Source organism: Osmerus eperlanus, chromosome 10 (genome assembly GCF_963692335.1).
Source record: "Osmerus eperlanus chromosome 10, fOsmEpe2.1, whole genome shotgun sequence".
NCBI lineage: Eukaryota > Metazoa > Chordata > Actinopteri > Osmeriformes > Osmeridae > Osmerus > Osmerus eperlanus.
Window position 1 is genome coordinate 6,720,385 of NC_085027.1, and position 16,429 is coordinate 6,736,813.

Sequence of the window (16,429 nt, forward strand, 5' to 3'; positions counted from 1 at the left end):
TACATCTGTCCTCAAACATCCATTTACCCACGGAACCCTGTTGCCCAGATGACGGCTAACCCTATTCGCTTCCTATTTTCTCGCTTTGTGATTTTGGATTGGTCAACCCTTCATTTCCCTCTACCCACCTTTCTTGAGGGAGTGGCCGGGGGAGACGTGGAATCCATTGAGACCCCCCGAGGCGCCGACCCCCAGAGCGGACAGGTGCATCTTGGGAGAGGACAGGATGTGAGGCGCGGTGCTGGGGGAGGGCGAGAAACGGAAGAGGCTGCTGCTGTAGCTGGGGCGCCGGCCTTCACGGCGATTACTGTCGATGGCCGCTTGCAGCTCGCCAGGAGAACTCAAACCTTTCCTCTCACACTCAAATGGGTAAAGGTACTTCATATACCTGGAACACACACACACACACACACACACGGTTATCAGAAAACCCCCAGGGCGGTATCAGGGAACCATGATAGGAAGAAAAAAACCGCCTTCCTTTGGAATAAGGAAAACAATGTATGCAACAAGCACACGTCACCACAGTGCATCATGAACCTCCGTCAGTGGATCTGATGGACTGACGGAGACGGCGCAGAGCGAGCGTTACATCAGGTTTGATGAAGGCCATAAAGCGAGCGGCCTCGGTAAGAACGCAGCAGCGACATTGGCATGTTTCCACCTTGTAATAAAAACATGGAAATGCCAGGGAGCCTAATGGGAGAGAGCACTGGAAGAGATCAATACTGAGCGGAGGCGGCCATTACAGAAAGCCGGATGATGGCTGGAGAATAGCACAGCAGAGTCAGCCAGCATTAAAAATACATAAGGCCTCATTAAGGCACTGGGATAGTCAACGGGATTGGAGGTATGCGTGCATGCATGTATGTACGCATGTATGTATGTACTGTACATAAGTATGTATGTATGAATGTGTGTATGTATTTAGTAAGGAATAGGCAAGGCTATCGTTACTCTCAACTATGACCTAAATCCCATCAATAAATCCATTGAATCAATGGGCTCATGTGTGATGTAATGGATGAGGGATATAGAATGAGAGGGGAGAGAGAAAAGACTGGTTAGAACAGAAAGATAGGAAGAGGGAGAGAGTATGTTGATAATTGTGATGGGATATGATTGAGTGCGTCTGAGTGCTTGTTTGTTGTGTGTTTGTATGAGCACGCATGCTTGCTGGTTGTGACTCACTGTGTGAGCGCGTCTGTGTTTGCATGTGTGTGACTCACTGTGTGTGAGGGTGTGCATGCATGCATGCATGCATGCATGAGAGTTAGTGACTAAATGTGTGTGTGTTAATGACTCCCCGTGTGAAACCAGCATGTGTATGCCAGGGATGGACTGCATGTTTGCATGCATTAGTGACCCCATGTACGTGCGTGTGTGCGTGTGTGTTAATGACTCACTGCGTCCGGAGGGTGAAGGCAGCGCTGGTGATAGAGGTGGGCAGGTTGAGGCCCTTGGTGATCTCCCTCCAGATCTTCTTGTTGATGACCTCCACCAGGCCTCCCTTCTCGGTCACCAGCTTGTAAAGCATGTATAGGTCCAGCACCTGCTTGGCCATGATGGGGATACGGTTGACTGGGGTCCCTGGCAGGTGGTGGAGAAGGAGGAGGGGAAGGAGGGAGACACAAACAACATTCTGACATCACTATAGACCCGAACAAACTGTACAAATGTCCAACCCTGTCCCCCCACCACCACCATCCCAAATCCCACGTACACACACATATATACGTATCCATGTAGGCACACACAAAAGGTTGATAAAAACATATTAGCCCAGTTACGGCATAACCAGCTTGACCTGGAAAGGAGGATTTGACCAAAACAACCAGGCTGAAAACAAAGACTGAGAGGTTCCAGACTTCTGATACATGTGCATTAATCTTGTCAACAGCTTATCTGCACTAAAGCGTGCAGGGAGTGTGTAGCCAAGTCATGGACATGAGGTAGGTAGTTCGTTAGGTAGTGTGTGTGTGTGTGTGTGTGTGTGTGTGTGTGTGTGTGTGTGTGTGTGTGGGGGTGGAGGGGAGAGCATATAATTGTGTGAGTGTCACAATTAAGAAATGTCAAAACACCCCACTCGCTTAGAGGGGTCTGGCACGTGTTGGAGAGGTATGGGTGGGGGGGGGGGGGGGGGGGGTTGGGAAAGGGAGGGGCATTGTTCAGTCTAATCCTGGGGCAGCAGGGGGGGCCCGCCCTGTAGCCTGCTATAATGAAGCTCATTTAGAGGGATTGTGTGCGGTAAATCCACACACCCCTTCAGCTGTTAGCCAGTCACAGTGCCAGTGGCTGGGTTAGCCCCAGAGCTAGCCTGATAGCATGGAGAGCTTCTGGGGGCCTGGGCAGGATTTGTGAGAGCAGGTTAATGCCAGCCAATCCCTCAGTTCCCAAGGCTGTTCTTAAGTAAGTAAGTAAGTAAGTAAGTAAGTAAGTAAGACTTTATTTATATAGCACATTTCATACAAGAATTGTAGCTCAAGGTGCTTAACCTGAGCTACAAGGGAGTCAGGTGGCTGAGCGGTTAGGGAATCGGGCTAGTAATCTGAAGGTTGCCAGTTCGATTCCTGGCCGTGCCAAATGACGTCGTGTCCTTGGGCAAGACACTTCACCCTACTTGCCTCGGGGAAATGTCCCTGTACTTACTGTATGTCGCTCTGGATAAGAGCGTCTGCTAAATGACTAAATGTAAATATAAATGTAACCTGGAATAAGACCCATTAATGTCTTTTTCAAAAAGCAATGTGATCAGTGACCCAGGGGATTAGCCCTGATTTGATGTCTCAAGTTAGCAACAGTTAGACCATACCAGGTTGTCTTTGATTAATCCATTTGCATAGGGACCTATTGCTGGAGGTGGGCTTCAGTTGGAAGGTAGGTGGGGGGGGGGGTAGACACATGGCTTTGTGCAGGGCCGTTGTTAGACCCTTTATACTGGGGCAGTACCAGTATACATCTGCTGTGCCCCGGTAAAATCTAAAGTTTGAGGTTTAACAATTAACTTTATTAGTCAGTGCATTCATTTTGATTGATAATAAAAAATTAATTCAGTATCCCAATCAACGTTTGTAAAATCAAAGCAGTTTAACCAAAAACACAAACCAATGCCTGCAGGATTCCATGTCAGCGTGCTCTTCTGAGCTTGCCAAATAGCGACTGCAGCACGCACAAAGTCCAGGTGTCGGATATTCAGTCAATATTACATGAAGCTCCACAAAAAACTGTATTTGCGCTCCAATGAATGTGAGGAAAATGTGCGCGCTCGCATCAACTAATGATGTCCCTGCCAAAACTGATATCAAACTTGCGTCCCCGAACTGTTGTATAGTGGGTTAAGCAAGGGGAGTTTCTATAGCCTAGTAGTGCATTGCTTGAAAGAAAAAAAAGGGATATGAATAGGGGCCTGTGCCTCAGTAGCTTTATGTCTAACAACGCCCCTGGCTTTGAGCAGGGGGATGAGTGTCCTCCTGGAGGGGGGGGGGGGGGGGGCAGCTCAACAGACCCTTCCTGCTGAAGACTGTTATACAGTACATTATGATATCTCTGTGGTCAAGGAATGCAACCAAACTGTACACACCCTGTATTGAGTGTTACAACGCTCCCTATGCTCGCCATCTTGTGTCATCTCTTCTTCTTCTCATTACCCTCCTCTTAATTATCTCTATTTTCATTCAGGCTGGCTGGCAATACAGTCTCGTTGTACCAGAGACCTGAGAGTGAAGTCCAGAGAGGCTTCCAGAACACACACACAGGAATTTGAAAGGCGCCCCGCCCCCGCCACACAGGCAGTTATTTAATGCAACGCTGGACATCAATCCCGCATCGAACAATTAGTACAAGCACAGGGGTCAGGGGTTGGCCAGGGGTTATTGATGTGTGAATTAAAGTGCAGGTCAGCAGGAAGGCAGGTTTTCATACAGGCTTGCACTGAGTCCCCCGGGACAATGACCAGGCAGCAGACGGGGCACAATAGAGCCGTCCTGCCATGGCGGCGGCGCAGTCAGGCTGCACCACTCGCTCACGCCCGTACTGCTGTGGCCTGCATCGTCCCTCGCGTGTGGAAGAATCCCCTTTGAAGCCAGGTACAGCAGGTATGGCACACAAAAAAAAGATCCATACTGGTCAAACCAAATGGGAGAGATCTGTGACGAAAGCATGCGCATCGACTGTTTTCTTGTTTCTGACATCTGGTCCAGTGCCTAAGCATTGTCCTTCTGAGCCCACAGGCTCAGAGACTCCAACACCTTACTCGCCTTGTTCACCTTTAGTCCTGAACTGCCAAGCTCTAGGTCACAGAACCATTCCGTTGAACAGCCATGATATCAGAGGCTATATTCAGCACAAGCATTAGCTCATGGAACCTTCATTCAGGCCACGCTATTGGTCGTTTTCCTCCTGTCCGAGCGGCTCTTCGGCTCTGAAGCGGTCTGTAATTGGCTACAGGCTTCACCTCCCATCATCCTTTGCCCCGGACTGATTCCCCCCATGGGACAAGGCCATCAGGAGCAGGGTGATTAATGGCCCCTGGGGTTGAGAGGTCAGAAGGGTGGGAAGTGCCATGGTTGGGGCCCCCACGGACCACTCCCTAAGTCCTTCCTCCTCCTGTGCGCTACTTCTACAGCCCCTGAGCAGAGCTCAGAGCAGAGCTCAGAGCAGAGCCTTCAGAACAGAGCTCATTCCAGAGCAGAGCTCCACAGTAGAGCCTAGTGTAGGGCCTGAATTTGGGAGGGGCACAGGACGGGTAGCGAGCGGTCGGCTCTCACACGACAGACAACAGCCATATACTAAGGCACAGCTGTCAGCATAGCCTGTGGCACTATGCAACATGAGAGATATGAGAGAGCGAGATAAAGACAGAGACAAAGAGGAAGAGAGAGAGAGATCCAGCAGGACAGTTCCACTTGGGACCATACACATCTAACCACTTGGTTCAGGTCGGTAGTGTGACAGTGAATGGAGGTGTTCCATTTCCACGTGACAGTTCAACCCGATCTACCCATCCCTACTGTCCCAAGGACATATTCCATCTCAATGTGAAAAAAACAAGGTCAGCACATGTGACCCTTGACCTATTTTTGGAGGAAAACAGCTGTCTGCATTAAAGGGTCCTATCATAAATCAATGGTCCGGTGCTGACACCACTGTGGTAAATTAAATATTGCTGATTTCACATTACTGGCATTCTTTAAATAATTAAGAGCTGGAGTGACAGCCTTCTAACAGAGAGGCCAAGGGAAGACTGGAAGCAAGGGTGCAGGAAATGAATTTTTCACCGAATGCTTGACTCTGTGGTGTGAGGTTTCACTACCACGAGACCACACCTCCTCAGGACCCACTACGGAGAGAGCAACGAAGGGAGGGAGCAGAGGAAGGAAGGATAGGGAGGAAAGACAACAAAGAAGAGAGAAAAAGAGAAGGGCAGGAGAAAGCATTACAAAAAAAAAAAAAGATCTTTACAGGACACACTTTTCAGCGGTTTCAACTTAGGACCCTCATCTATACCTCCCAGAGAGAGAGAGAGGAAGGGAGGGAGGGAAGAAAGGAAGAGGGCCCAGCTGAAAGCTAGCTGAAGAAAAACAGGATGACGCGCTCTAAGAAAGGTGTCAGCCACCATGAGGGGCCCCTCGGCTCCTGGCTCTGTCACCGTCTGAGTCCTTTCAGACCCTGCACTTCCACTGTGTGTTTATGCTAGTCCCAGACCTCCTCGTCCAACGTTTACATGTTCGTACCCTGAGCGTTAGCCTGCATTGTCAGGGGCTCGGCCTTGCAACACACCCAGGTTTGTTTTATTTTTAATGTCAGGGACATAGAAGGTAAAGCTGCACACGGAGATGGAATCTATCCCTATCTTTAGTCAGGGGAGGGCTACTCACATGACACACCAATTTATATCAAGTGGTAAGAGATATATATGCGTGCGGACATTTCGTTCACACACACACAACACACACACACACACACCCACGTCTCTCGATATGCTAGGTTAAGATTACACCACACATAGCAAGCAACTGTATCACTAGCAACAGGTGGAGAGAGAGAGAGAGAATGAAAGGAATGTGGATCAGCAACAGTGACCGACAGTGAATTCCATCAATTCTCGGATGAGTTCGATCACTATAAACTCAAATAAGTCGAGAAAAAGACTCTGTCCTCAGGTTGGTCATATCACCTTTCCGGGACTGTATCTACTGAGACTGGAAGCACTCGACTCCAAATCGGCCCAGGTCCAAAAAGTAGATCATAATCCCTAAATCCCATCAACAACAATTAGTTAGTCAAATGGGATGACAGCAAAGTGGGTGAGCTCAGGGGATGGTGGTGGGGTGTGTGTGTGTGTGGGGGGGGCAACGGAAGAAAGAGAGAGGAAAAGCTGTAGAAAGAGTAGATTATAAAGACAGTGGCAAAGAGGGTGGGAAAAAGAAAAAAAAGAAGAGAAAAGAGAGGGATAGAGAGGGGTGGGGGTATAAGTAAGGGAGGCAGAGAAATATGACACCCTCTCCTTGGGTCATAAAGATGGGTCACCTGGTGAAAGATGGGGGGAGGGGAAATTGAAGAGGAAGGGGGAGGGGGTGAATGAGGGAGGGGAGAGGGGATGAAAAGGGTGGACGACACGAAAAGTGAGACGACCAACCCGACTGTAACCCAAGTCCCTGCAGTCCCCTGCTTTCTTCAGGGCGCGACAGGCTCGGACACACCAGACCCGAGTCAACACTGACAGAAAGGTGAGAGGGGGAGGGGCACATTCATCCACCCATCCATCACTACATCCATGTAGATCAGTATCAGGTAGAAAGCCCAAATAGAACCAAACTATTTTGTAAGCCAAAATATTTTGTAGAATAGAAAAGGGGGGGTGGGGGGCTATATCGGAGTCTGGGTTCAAATGACAGTCAGTCAGAAACTGCAGTGACCAATGAGGTGGCTTAACACACTTCTATTAGAGAGTGAGCATGGACAAAGAACGATGTCTTAACTTGCAGGTGCAACACTGACAGGTCCAAGGGGAACCCCGTTCCCCCCAACACACACACACACGCACACACACAATTCCTTATAACACACCACGCTGGCTAACTGCTCAAATCAATGGACACTCAGATTGACAGATAAAGCCATCAGCTGACGACCCTCATTTGGAGGCCTGCTGGGCAGATCAATAACCCAGGCATCAGCTGCCTTGGCCTGGGGAGAGGAGACGGCTCTGGAGGATGGAAAGATAGGTAACCATGGAGCCGATCTGAAAACGCACACAATCATGTCCTGAGGAGGTTACCAAACTACATGTCCCTCTTCTGGATGAGAGACAAGGAAGGGGAAGTGAAACCGCTGAGTGGATGTGTGTGTCATAAATGCAGTAGAAGATTCCAGTCGTCTCTATATTGTTGTTTCCCCTCCCTCAAGCCTTCAGCCAGACCCCATGTGTCCTGCATGGCAGACTCCAGGCCTGCTGAGGGATACAGTCCTGCTATGGAACTGTGCTGCGCTAAGCTGTGCTGCTGGAGAAGGAGGAGGAAGAGGTGCTGAGGGGGGGGGGGGGGGATCGTCCTTTGGGTGCAGTAAGGAGTTCAGTACTATCCATCACTGGAGTGTGGAGGGCAGGGAAAAACTGAGCCCCTCGACACACAGATGGAGAAATGGACAGAGAGAGAGAGGGAGAGAGAGGGAGACAGAGAGAGGGTGACAGAGAGAGGGAGAGAGAGAGAGGGAGACAGAGAGACAGAGAGGGAGAGAGAGAGAGAGAGAGACATTTCAACTCTCAGTGGGCTTCACAAACAGGTTGAAACATCGACTGAGAGCTGCACGACAGCACCGGCAGAGAGGAGGAGAAGGAGGGACACAAGGAGGGGGACAGCACTGAGCCGGTCCTCCTCCCCTGGTCTGCTCGGTGACTGGTGACTGATGAAGACTCTCCAAGCTCGGCAGCTTAGAAGACCAAATCCCTGTCCAAGATGTCCATAATTAAAGAGGGAAGCCACTCTGGCAATCTAACAACATGAGGGAGCTTTCTGCTTGACTGACTGACTTATTGAAGAAATGACAGGGAGCACAGACACACGCATGCCCACACACACACATACACTCATACACACACACACACACACCTTGTGTGTGTGTACACATACAGTGTATGTGTGTGGACAGGACAGGACAGGAAGCAAGAAAAAAAGGCAGGACCGATTCGGTTAGGAACTAAACAAATAATCTTGAGTTGTTGACTCCAATCTGGCATCCCACAGACGAGGAAACCCACTATTTCCTTGTGTTATGGGAAGCAGAGTATGATGCCACTGTGCTGGATGAGCACAGTTGGGTTGTAATTTAGCAGGGCTGGGTGGGGCTGAGTTTAAAATGGCCTAGATAATCTCAGGCTTCTAACATATCCACACCGTGACCACATCTTTAATCTTTAAACAGAAAAATGTCTCGCCCTAAGAATAGTGTCTCTTTTGGGCTCCTGTCTGGGGCCGTTTATTAGAAAGGCGTGGTTGTATCTTTGTGGGGCTGTGTTTCTCATATCACACCCTTTCCTTGGCCTGCGGGCCCAGGCAGCCTGCATGTCTGTCTATCTGCCTCCTTTTCTGCTTGTCTGTTTATTTCTCGCCCTGTCTGCCTCTCTACCTATCTGTCTGCCTCTCTGCCTATCCTGTCTGTCTGCCCAGTGATGGATCACTTACTTCCAGTGGGGAAAATAAAGAGTCAAACTTAGTCTCCACACATGCAAGCCTGATGCCCCCCCTTCATGTCCCCCCATGCCTCCTCTCCCCTCCTCTCTTTCCCACTTCTCCCCTACTCCCTCTCTTCCTCTCCTCTCACCCCTCTTCCACCCACTCCTCTCCTCTCCACCGTCTGCTCTGTCCATCCCTTAGGCCCCCCCCCCCCCCCCCCCCGACACGCGGCAAACTCGGCCTGTCCTGTCTGCCGTCCATCAGGCCCTGCCCGTATCAAAGGCCGGGAGGCCCCAACTTTTTTAGGGGCTCATTAATCATCCTGCACAGGACAGGAGGCCCCCTTAATCCAGCCCCTCCCCCCTCAACAACCCCTCTTCCCCTGCCGCCTCTCCCCCCTCCCCCTATCCCCCACAGTGTTATCAAGTTTCGGTGGCTGTAACTGTAGCACAATAAACAGAGGGGGAGGGGAGAGTAGGAAAGAGAGAGAAAGACATAGACAGATTACTATTTGGAAGTACGTCTTTTTTTTTTTATCGGTTGAAATTGCATCTGCATACTCATTGTTCACGGCAGGGATTCTAGTGAAAAACTGAAACCAGGCTCAAAGGAAAGGTTTCATACAGCTTGAAAATACAACAGATGAATATGCTGAACTATTCACACCTTTGGCCCAGTGGGGGAGGTTAGCTAGCTAGCTAGCTGGTCTCAACAGGTTTGACAGTTGTCTGTAAGTCTGATACCATAAAGCCAGCGAACAGGATGGCCAGATGTTACGTCTGAATAAACCCTTTTTCCTAAAACTCCTCAATGAAACACCTCCAGAAACTCACAGGAAAATAATAAACTAAAGCAATCTGGCCAAAGAAAGTTCCTCTCTGTGTGTATGTACGTATGTTGAGTGTGAGTCGACATTCTTAAAATAAATACATCATTTAAGGGATTACATTTTTGGTGCAGGAATTTGGTGTTGGCATATCTCAAGGCATTTCCAATAAGCTTTTATTTACAAAAAAAGAATTCACAGTAGCTGCGAACATGTATGCGCATGCAAGGGCTATGCTGGCTTTGGAGGGCTGATGGATTCTAACACACACATACGTCTGTTCATGGTGTAATTGGTGTGGACAGAGCAGGCTGGTCTCTTGGGTTACAGTTACGGGGACTTCCTCTGGAGCCCTGCTGGGATGGACACTGTTCCCACGCCGTCACCAGCACAGCCACTGGGCTACACACACACACACACACACACACACACACACACACACACACACACACACACACACACACACACACACACAGCTAGCGCAGCCTCCTGCCCCTTCTCCTCAGAAAAGGCAACAGCCTGAGAACATTAAGGCGATTAAAGGTCATACTGTCGCCAACCTACCAAACACAACTTGGACCTGAGCCAGCCCGTTCACAGGGACGTGGCACAATCTCAAACAATTAACTCTTCATCTCTCCCTTTCTCCCTCCCTCTCCCCTTCTCTCTCTGTCTCAAGCCCTGTCCAGGCTGTAGGTGTTAAATGCCACTGACAAGGCCGGCTTACCGTATTACAAGGCAGCACACCTAAGTCTACTAGAGGGATTTCCCTAAAATAACTCCTGCTCTAGATGCTATCAACCTCAGCCCAGATCCCTCAACAAGCAGGGTGATTTCAGGATGATGTCCAACAACACCAGACGGAGGACACTTCCCGGTGAACAGGAAGTGAACTGGGAAGGGCAGACTCGCTCTCCTCCAGGTGGGGATGGTGGTGGTGGGGGTTCAATTTTTCAGAGGCGGGTAGACAGTAGTGGTGTGGATGGGGGCATTGAACACTTGTCTTAACCCCCCCCCCCCCTCTTGCCGTGAGGGCCTGAACAGAAGTCTCCCACACTCGCTCCGTCCATCAGAGCTGCGCTCCATTAATCATCACAAGTGGACAGCGCTGACAGCCATTCCGCTCCTTTGGACCCCTGCCCCTTTTTTCTTGTCTCGCTCTCTCTCTCTCTCTCTCTCTCTCTCTCTGTCTCTCTCTCTCTCTCTCTCTCTCTCTCTCTCTCTCTCTCTCTCTCTCTCTGTCTCTCTGTCTCTCCCCCACTCCCTCCCTTCTCCTCCATAAAGTGCCCATAGGTGCCGTAGACTCACTTACTGGCACGCCTCCTTCCCCCCTCGCCCCTATGCCAGAAGCCCCAGAGCAGGGGGTTGAAGGGAGTGGGTGTCAAAACAAAACAAACAATCACCCATCTGCTTAATCGCAACCTTGGAGATGGGATAAAAGCAACACCGAAGGGTTGGAAGCTCCACTCTGTTCCCTACGGGGGTGAGAAGAAGCTGGTTTTGAAACGGATAAGTCAAATAATAATGTGGATGCCGGCAAGGGCCGCCCGCCCCCCTCCCCCAGCCCTGGGCGGCAGTGGTGGGGTTGTGAGTATGGGGTACTGGGAAGGGGGCTATCAATGGGCCTCTTCACCAACCAGAGGTGTTTAGGACAGCTGGAGAAATTCCTCAGCGATGAACACACACACGCACACACAATGAAGCATAGAGTCACAAACACACACAAAAAGAAACCCGTCATGCAAACACACACCAAAAATGTCATGCCATCCACACACACACACACACAACAAGAAAAGAAACTCAGTCCCCCCCCCACACACACACACACACCAAGAAAAGAAACTCAGTCGTCGTCGTCGTCCCCCCCCCACACACACACACACACACACACACACGTCTGTTTTTAAGCACTCAGGGAGGAAATGGAATTCCCTGGTAAGATTTCCTTCCGCTATTTCCCTCTTCTCAGGGACTGGGGCCCTGCTGCTGAGAGCCGGGAAACACTCCTTAATCCGTCTCCTGCAGACTACTCTCAGACCCGTACTACCTTACCCTTGTCTTGGCCTCCCTACCTTACACTACCCTACCATCACTACCTCACGTTGTCTTGGCCTCCCTACCTTACACTGCCCTACCATCACTACGTCACGTTGTCTTGGCCTCCCTACCTTACACTGCCCTACCATCACTACCTCACGTTGTCTTGGCCTCCCTACCTTACACTGCCCTACCATCACTACCTCACGTTGTCCTGGCCTCCCTACCTTACACTGCCCTACCATCACACTTTCCGGGATAGGAACATCAAGTGTCTTCATATGAAACACAGTCATGTTAAATGAATGGCTTCTTTACTTAAATTAACTTGAGCCTAAATCATTTCAAATAAATGATCTGGTCTGATGCCTTCATAAGAGTCATAAGTGAAGCGAGAGACAAAGGCCCAGCAGGTGAACAGAGAGAGCATGCTAGCGCTAACAGACACACACACACACACACAAGAGCATGCTAACACTAACAGACACACACACAAGAGCATGCTAACACTAACAGACACACACACAAGAGCATGCTAGCGCTAACAGACACACACACAAGAGCATGCTAACACTAACAGACACACACACAAGAGCATGCTAGCGCTAACAGACACACACACACACACAAGAGCATGCTAACACTAACAGACACACACACAAGAGCATACTAGCGCTGGCTCTTACACAGTCAACATTCTGAGAGCCAACAGTACTAAAAGCGGAATGGGAAGCCAGCCAAGCAATTTGTACGCTGGGATTGAGGCCTCGATTTAGCAGGACAAAGGAGGTCACCCAAGTACCTCTTATTGCAGGAGAAGTGCAAGACAGAAAGAAGACAGAGGGAGATCATCTTTGTGATGTGTATGTCTGTCAGCATTTACGTGTGGGTGCATGTGTGTCATTCAGGATGTGTGGGTCTGCATTTATGTGTGTGTGTGTGTGTCTGTAGGTGTGTGTGTCAGTGTCTATAGGTGTGTGTGTGTGAGTGAGTGAGTGAGTGAGTGAGTGAGTGAGTGAGTGAGTGAGTGAGTGAGTGAGTGAGTGAGAGAGAGAGAGAGAGAGAGAGAGAGAGAGAGAGAGAGAGAGAGAGAGAGAGAGAGAGAGAGAGAGAGAGAGAGAGAGAGAGGCGCGGAGCGGAGGCAGGCTGTCAGACTAGAGAGAGAGTCTTCAGGCCTGTTTGCTGAGTGAATTAATCAGGGCCTAAACAGGTCCTGTCAGGTCTGGCGGAGTGGAGACGAGAGGTCAGGGGGGACGGAGAGAGCCAGATACATTTGCTGCCAAACAGCCTCCACACACAATCTGGGGAACAACCTCAACATCTCTTCTTTGGAATTCAAAGCACAAGTTTCTTCTTTTTCCAAACTGTGCCTATAAATATTGTGATATCTGTGTGTTTCTGTGTATTGGAAGAGAAAGTGGATTGCAATGGGCCTCACCATGTGAGGTTTCGGTGTCATGGCAAGTGAAAGGTGTTTCCCCAAAACAGTAAGTGACAACAGGCGCAGGTGGAAGTAGACATTGTTGTTTCTTACCTCGTTTCTGCATGAAGGTAAAGAGGTCATCCAAGAACTCCTTCCTGTTGGGGTCGTTGTCCAACTCATACAGCTGCGAATGACAGTCATTAATCAACCAGTCACTTAGGAATCTTGTACACAAAATACTTCTTCAAATGCCTTTGTGTTAGTCCATCTACTTCTACTCATACTGATGTAGTGTACATCTCAACATAGACAAACCGGCTTGTCAAGTGGTGGCTTGAAGTCAAAGTAATGTGTCATTAGGCCCTCTCTCTTATCTGTAAGACTAATAATACTATGAGTTGTTTGTTTGTGTATTCTGTCACTGCACTGGGTTGACGGTGGGTGTCCGAATCTCACCTTGGCAAAGTCTCTGGAGGCTTCTCCTCTCCCCCCTCTGCCACTGTCAGCCTCGTCCCCCCAGGATGCGTTCCCATTCTGCACGGACAAGAGGACAATGAGTTACACACACTCACACATCGTCAGAGGTGCCAAATATTGGCGCACAAGTTGGGCAGTGAAGTGTCCTCATTGTGGTGTCCCTTTTCTGCTTCCCCTCCTGTAAAACTTTCTCTCCCTTCGTCGTCCCCCCCTTCTAAAGAGCATTAGACCAGACCCTCCAGCATCTGGGTCCTGCCCAAACCCGCCCAAAACCTCTTTCACAACGGGAGACTACTGAGTGGAATGGAAGTCCACCCAACCGGCCAAGTTCACAAGGGCTAAGGTGAGCAGAATGACAGAGAGGGAGGCAGGCTAGCTGTGGGGGCTGGCTGGCCAGTGGTTACTCAGCAAACACAAACAGACACAGATCATTGGGGTGATAGTGACACACACATACACAACTAATGGGGTGTGCGGAGGAGGAAGGGGGGCCAAAGGCCCCACAGGATGGAAGGAGGGGAGTGAGATAGGGGCCGAGGAGGTAGAGGAGGAGGCCCATGGTATGTGGAAAGCAGGAATGTCACTCCTAAACACTGAAGCTGTTAAAGCAGGCAGTGGATATCAAAACAAGTTTCGGTCAGAGTGAAGGGGATTGTTTAGAGCCGCAAGACCAGATATGATTTCAGCAGGGAGCCTATTGGGCAGATGGACCCCAGGTCCTGAACACTAGAGCCTGGGGGTCAAAGGTTACCAAGGTCCAATAATAACCCTGACAGCAGAGGTCTGAAACGCCAGAAACCTCAAGAAAAACATGACCATACATTGCTGGCTACATCCATGTCAAATATTCCATATATCATTTTGTTATGGTTAAGCAACCGTGGACATATTTCGGAGTACAGGACAGATTGACTATCATAACCTATAGAATCCATATCTTTAACTTATCTCTTATCAAAATAACTTATAGGTGCCAATGTCCAGTACGAAAGTTATATAGATTGCTCTTCACAGGCATCATCCAGACTGTGCATATGGAAGCACATTATGTTATTGACCCTTGCACAGTGTATTTGGTTCATTTTGTTAAAGTTTAACCCTTACAAACGATTATAACCAAAGATAATTAGAACAGAATCTTTACGAATACTGTACGTTTTCATCCCAGCCTTACTGATAACCAGGCAGTGATGATGCATCACTATCAGTTCCGATGACTGTACTCTGTCCCTCTGCGAGCATGATGGAAAACTACAGAGCTATATCATTTTCATTTATGTGTGTATTTCTACCGTGTGTGTGTGTGTGTGTGAGTGTGTGTGTGCTTGCACAAGGCCATTAACGCTCTAACAAGCCTTCCTATCTGGTCCATATAAAAATTGTGCATGTGATATGTTGACAATAGTTAGTGACTGTTGGGTTATTGGCCTCACACACAGGGACACTGTGCTTCCCTGAAAGAGCAGGGGGTTCCAGGTGTGCCTCACATTAGCAGTGACAAAGGTCTGTGTGACAGCACATTACCCCAGGCAGGGCCAGCTTTGCCACCTGCACACTGACCCCAGCTCTTGTCTGACTATTTTCTACTGAGTGTGTGTGTGTGTGTGTGTGTGGGGAGGGGGGGGTCTGTGTGTGATCTGCAAATCAGATCACACACAGCTTACAAAACACTGGGTTGTCTGCAACGGAGTTCACCAACAACAACTAACAGACATTAAATAGGTCTCATGGTACTGTTGTGTGTAATCATTTAGCAGGTGCTTTTATTCAGAGTGACAGACAGGGGGATTTGAACCATAACCTCTACATCTGTAGTCAAATACTCTACCATTGAGCAACACCTTTGTCAGACGTGTTGGCTCTTGTGAATGGAGCCTTGGTCAGAGGAGGAATGTTAAAGCTAGGTTGTTGACTCCTCCTCAGTGAATCATTCAATACTTTTTTTTGGTGGGGGGGACTTTTTCCCTTTGTTATGACTGGTCATATCTGGCCCCTTCATCAGAGTATCCACTCCACCCTTCGCTCCACATAAACCCATTGTAACACCCCACACACACAGGCTAAAGACAGGACTGCAGGCTGGGGTTAGTTGACATGCGCGTTATGTACATACAGAATTTAAATGTGAAAAATTAAAATAAAGGAAGAAATTGAAATATAATGTGTGCATGCTGCTCTATAACCCCCTCGATCTTCCTCAATCCATCTCCATCTCTCCCATCCACCCCCTCTTCCTCTTACAACATAATGCTGTTAGCAGGTTAACTGGCCAGGCGGTGGGCGGGCTAATCACATTATGACCCAATATGTGAGTGACAGGCGCACAGCCCAATGACGGGCACTAGATGGGTCCACATCTGAGTGTGCAGCCAGTGGGAGGAAATTAACAATCCACCCCCTCACATGCGTCTATCCTATCACATCCTGTCCTGCTGACAAAGGAACATGATAAGGTTTGGTCGAGCCAAGAGAGGATTACCTGCTAAAGAACAGCGATTTGCTGCAGCTCGAAGGGTTGAGGAAATACCCTTAGGGAAAAGTTTTGATTGAAAGAAGTCCATTTCCTAAAACAAACACAATGTTGTGTTTGGAAAAACAAAGGTAAAAGAAAACAACTTAGAGCTTCGAAGTGCTCAAAGCTCTGCCTGCAGACATCCAGTGAATACATAATAGAAACACCGCGGACTAGCTGGTGGAGATGTGTACACACCATTTGCATATCTTCCCATTTTTACTAACTACCATTAAACAAGTCAAACAGACACACCGTACCTGAGGGCAAATTCAACACAACTATAATAGTGGTGTTGAATTTGCCTGCAACAAGGCCAAACATTTGCTTAATTACAAAGCAAATGTTTGGCCTTGTTGCTGGCAGCCACCATTTTGGTGGAGCCAGGCGAGCTAGCACAGGGAGGGTTAATGGCTGCTGCTCTATTAGAGGGGAGGGGGAAGGGACATAATTGATTGGCCAGGATATTGACAGCAGTT

The 16,429-nt window shown here is 49.0% G+C and overlaps 1 protein-coding gene across 1 annotated transcript in view; it reads right to left on the reverse strand.

Moving 5' to 3' along the window:
• Positions 1-16,429, reverse strand: part of LOC134027878 (AT-rich interactive domain-containing protein 3B-like) — a 37,084-nt gene that overhangs the window by 6,021 nt on the left and 14,634 nt on the right. The window contains exons 3-6 of the mRNA XM_062471105.1: positions 13,418-13,495; positions 13,073-13,145; positions 1,407-1,590; positions 129-388 (exon numbers count right to left, since the gene is read on the reverse strand). Of these exons, the coding sequence (XP_062327089.1) occupies positions 129-388; positions 1,407-1,590; positions 13,073-13,145; positions 13,418-13,495 (595 nt within the window). The remainder of the gene's footprint in view (positions 1-128; positions 389-1,406; positions 1,591-13,072; positions 13,146-13,417; positions 13,496-16,429) is intronic.